General features: G+C 34.6%; 1 protein-coding gene across 1 annotated transcript in view; it reads left to right on the forward strand.

Annotated features, from left to right (window-relative positions):
• LOC122065107 (putative aminoacrylate hydrolase RutD) overlaps positions 1–3,606 on the forward strand; it is a 5,011-nt gene extending 1,405 nt beyond the window's left edge. The window contains exons 3-4 of the mRNA XM_042628913.1: positions 1–263; positions 3,365–3,606. Coding sequence (XP_042484847.1) covers positions 1–263; positions 3,365–3,475 — 374 coding nt within the window. The 3' untranslated portion in view covers positions 3,476–3,606. The remainder of the gene's footprint in view (positions 264–3,364) is intronic.
• Positions 3,607–4,118: the final 512 nt, after the last annotated feature.

A 4,118-nucleotide genomic window follows, 5' to 3' on the forward strand; every position in this document is an offset into this window, starting at 1 on the left:
CGGTGGTGGGGTTTAGCTATGGTGGGATGGTGGGTTTCAAGATGGCGGAGCTTCACCCGGACATGGTGAAGTCCTTGGTGGTTACCGGTGCGGTCACGGCCTTTACGGACTCCCTCAATGCTAAGACAATCGGTCGGTTGGGTTTCTCATCGCCTTCGGACTTTTTGCTGCCCACTTCGGTTGAGGGTGTGAAAACCCTATTGAAAGCTGGCATTTACATGAAACCTTGGCTTTCTGATCGTGTGTTCAAGGACTACTTCCAGGTTTTAACTTCCTACCTTCCTTAATTACTAATTATTAGGGAGAAAGAATGCTACGCTACCCGTCTGCGCTTGCTCCGCCCAGACACAGAATGCTGTGAAAACTAGAGGGGTAGAGTCATTTTTTCACAATGTCTTGTGCCTAGGCATAGAGAGACAGATGGCTAATATTCTTTCTCCCTTTTTTTACCTAGACGAAGATGGTTAACATTCTTCTTTTTCTTCTTATCATTATTGTTAATATTATTATTATTATTATTATTATTATTATTATTATTATTATTATTATTATTATTATTATTATTATTATTGTTATTGTTATCAATGAGAAAAACACCACCAGATAGTGTTGTGTATGCCCCAGACATATGGGAAAGTCAAGCTGGGAAGAGGTGCTTGTTCCACTTTCTCATGTGTCTAGGCGTAACACTATCGGGTAGCTTTCTTTTTTCAGTACTATTATTAATATTTGATAATTAATTTCTTCTTCTATAACTTTCTTTGTTCTAGATGAAGTTCAAAATAATTAATTCAAATACATTTTAATTTATGTTATTAAGTATTATTATATTTTACAATATGATTATTTTATTTTAAGAAGAAAAATATAATCACTTTTATTTTGGCAGAACAAAGAAATATAATTATTATTTTTAGTAAAATTTATAGTAATTAGATAATCATTAGGTAAAAAAATTTTCATTTCTTTTTAATTCATTTGAAGTAAAAATTTATGATAGGGGAAACGTTTTCTGTCCAAGGGTGTGGGTCTTGTGCCAATGCCATGTCCAATAAGCGTACATTCAAACATTGACTAGGAGGGGTGCAGTGATCATTTTGCATCCTAGATAAAAAAAAAACTCATTTCTTTAAGATAGTTAGAAATTAAATCGAGCCTTAAATTATTTGCAAGAATTGGTCTGTTGGGCAAGAACATTTAATGAGTTTAACCATCAAGTGAGGAGGGTTGAATACATCAGGGGTTGGTAATAGTTTCACTTTATTATTCTAATTATTTTTTTTGAAACCTCTCGACCCCCTGTTTCTTTTTGTCTAAGGGTTAGATGGCATGAAATTCGTTTATCGTTTTTTATTATCTTCTCTCCCATAGCAATTATTATCAAAAACCATTCATTATAATGACCAAATATAACTTCATGCAATATTTATTTATTTATTTTAAGAGAGTTCCTCTTAGGTAGGACAAGGAGAGAATCTCTTCATCCACTATGATATGACCTAATGATTAAATTATCAAGGGACATAGTTTTCTCAATGTTATCCAAAGACCAAAACCATGGTTTTCTGTTAAAAAAAATTTATCCATCATGATGTGACCTTATGATTAGACTATTAGGCAAGTGAGTTTCATTAAGAATCCTTACCCCTATTTTATAAAGTCATGCTTTATTCCAAAGGTCAATTATCATGACTTAAGATGTTCTCTCTTCACTGTAGGTCCTTTATTTTGGTTTAGATATTTTCATGTAGTTGACGACATAAATCCAAATCGTTTGTATCATCTCAATTGAATAAGAATGATGGGGACAACATGGGTGGTAATGAGGAGATGCACACAGGCATCAACAAGGGTGGGGAATCATTTTGCCGCCCCATGCTTCTACACTAGGACATCACGACCCATGGTTTTAAGGAATAATATTGGAATGGATATCGGGTATCCTGAAAACCATTATGGTATCGAAATGGATTGGTATTGAATTGTTCGTATCGAACAAAAATACCCAAACTTTCTCTAAAAACATTTATTTTTTCTACGTTTTTACTCTTGATCCGTATCATTCAATCGATTTGGTATCGATCAGGTATCAAAATTGAAGACTTGTCAAATTAATATGAATCTTCAATATGAGCAATCCGATATCAAGTTCAGATCAGGTCCTTGTACAAGAACCATTTCTTGTATAGTGCTTGATCCACACTTGAATTCCACTAATCTCTCTCTTCTTTCAATTGTCTTTTATTTTAAATGGAGTCCAAGTATGGATCAAACATCATACAAAAATAATTCTCGTACAAAAACTTGATCCGATTTCTTCAATACCAATAATTAGAACCATGCTTCGATGAAGCAGCATTTCTTTTCCCATAAATGAGTAGGCTTTTTTATATATTTGAATTGGACACTGGAATTTAGCTGCCTCAGGAAAGAAAAATGACTCTTCATAGTTAATAAATCAATCACATTGTTGTTACCCGAAGAGAAAAGGAATGGCAATACTTGATGCCACGGTTGCCACCTACCAGCCCGAAAATGACTTAACTAGCTAGGTATTTTAATTTATTACCATTTTTGGAACATTAGGGATCAATAATTTGGTATTTTAAAATGTGAGATAATGGAGAACACTTTAGATAAGCAAACTAAAAAGAAAAGTAATAAAAAAAAATCTAATGTTTCATCTCAATCATACGCCGCATTATCTATGTTAATTTTTTTTTTAAGTCTTGTTCTTTGAATAATTCAAACAAAATTTAAAGCATTATATTAACAATCGTAGAAGTTAAAGTGATCTAAAATTAAGTTATGATTAAATGGTGGGAGAAGGATCCCTCTGTGGCCCAAGTACTAACTCAAGAAAACAGAAGGGCAAGGTTACAAATTATAAAATAATGGAGTTTTAAGGGGAAATAGAGTGTACTTCATCCCTTATTTGTTTTTTGATAGGCAAAAGAATCTGCATACCATCCCGAAAAGAATCAACATTTGGAAGATATGTGGATAATTTACCTTTTTTTAGACATTTTGCCCTTAATGGTAGGAGAATACGTACACAAAGTTTTAACTCCTAAAAATGATGCTAAAAAAGTGCAAATACTTGATGCATCAGACTCCCACCACTACTGGGTCTAGGGAGAATCATAATGGATATAGCCTTAACTGCTCCTCCCCCCCCCCCCCCCTCCTCCCCACACTGTCCTTTTTTCCAGAGAGATTATTTCCTAACTTGAACCCTGGACCCTGCATATTTATATATGTATGAATGTATGTCACTGTATTATGAATATCCCAAAAATCTTTCTTTTTCATCATTATCAGCATAACTTATAACAACTTTGATTTTGGCTTTCCATGATGCCAGGTGATGTTCAACAACAGAAAGGAGAGAGCTGAATTACTAGAAACTCTGATCAGCAGCAGCAAGGATGCCACCATCCCCAACTTTACACAAGTTTGCAAACCTACAATTTGACATTGTTCTTGGATTGGCATTTGGCAGTGGCATGTACTGTACCCCCATAGAGTCAAAATCCCATTAGACTGGAACCTTCTATATCCTAGGGGATTTATGTGATAGGATCGAACCTAACAGCAAGCAGTGCTATTAATAGAAGCTCCTTTATTGTGGATCAGGCATCCCAATTTTATTTCTATTCTTTGGCTCTCTTTATTATAATTTTTATTATATTTATAAGAAATTGTTTAGAAAAACAAGTTATGGTTCATAAATAATAATCATTTTGATACTACAAGATAGAATAGACTATAGGATAATGAATAGGTTTGGTATATGCCTTTGTACATGATGTGTGCTCTTCTATTGGCCCACTTGCTGACATGGAAGTCATAAGATCAGGTAGTGCTTTCATCCCTTCATTTATTTATTGGAAAAATAACTTTGTCAGCTGGCAGCATGACACGTATGCCCAAACGACAAGCACAATGGGAGGCGAAATGATCACCCTATCCCTTGTGAATGCGAAAAATCTCACCCCTATTGATTGTCCCATGCACTATGATTAGCTCCTGTTCTAGCAAAGCACCTTCTACCTTTATTAATGGGGAAAAGAAACCTGAAAGACAATGTCGCCACTGTGCCTAGAAAGGCAAAAATC

This window comes from Macadamia integrifolia, chromosome 2 (assembly GCF_013358625.1).
Source record: "Macadamia integrifolia cultivar HAES 741 chromosome 2, SCU_Mint_v3, whole genome shotgun sequence".
In the NCBI taxonomy this organism is placed as follows: domain Eukaryota; kingdom Viridiplantae; phylum Streptophyta; class Magnoliopsida; order Proteales; family Proteaceae; genus Macadamia; species Macadamia integrifolia.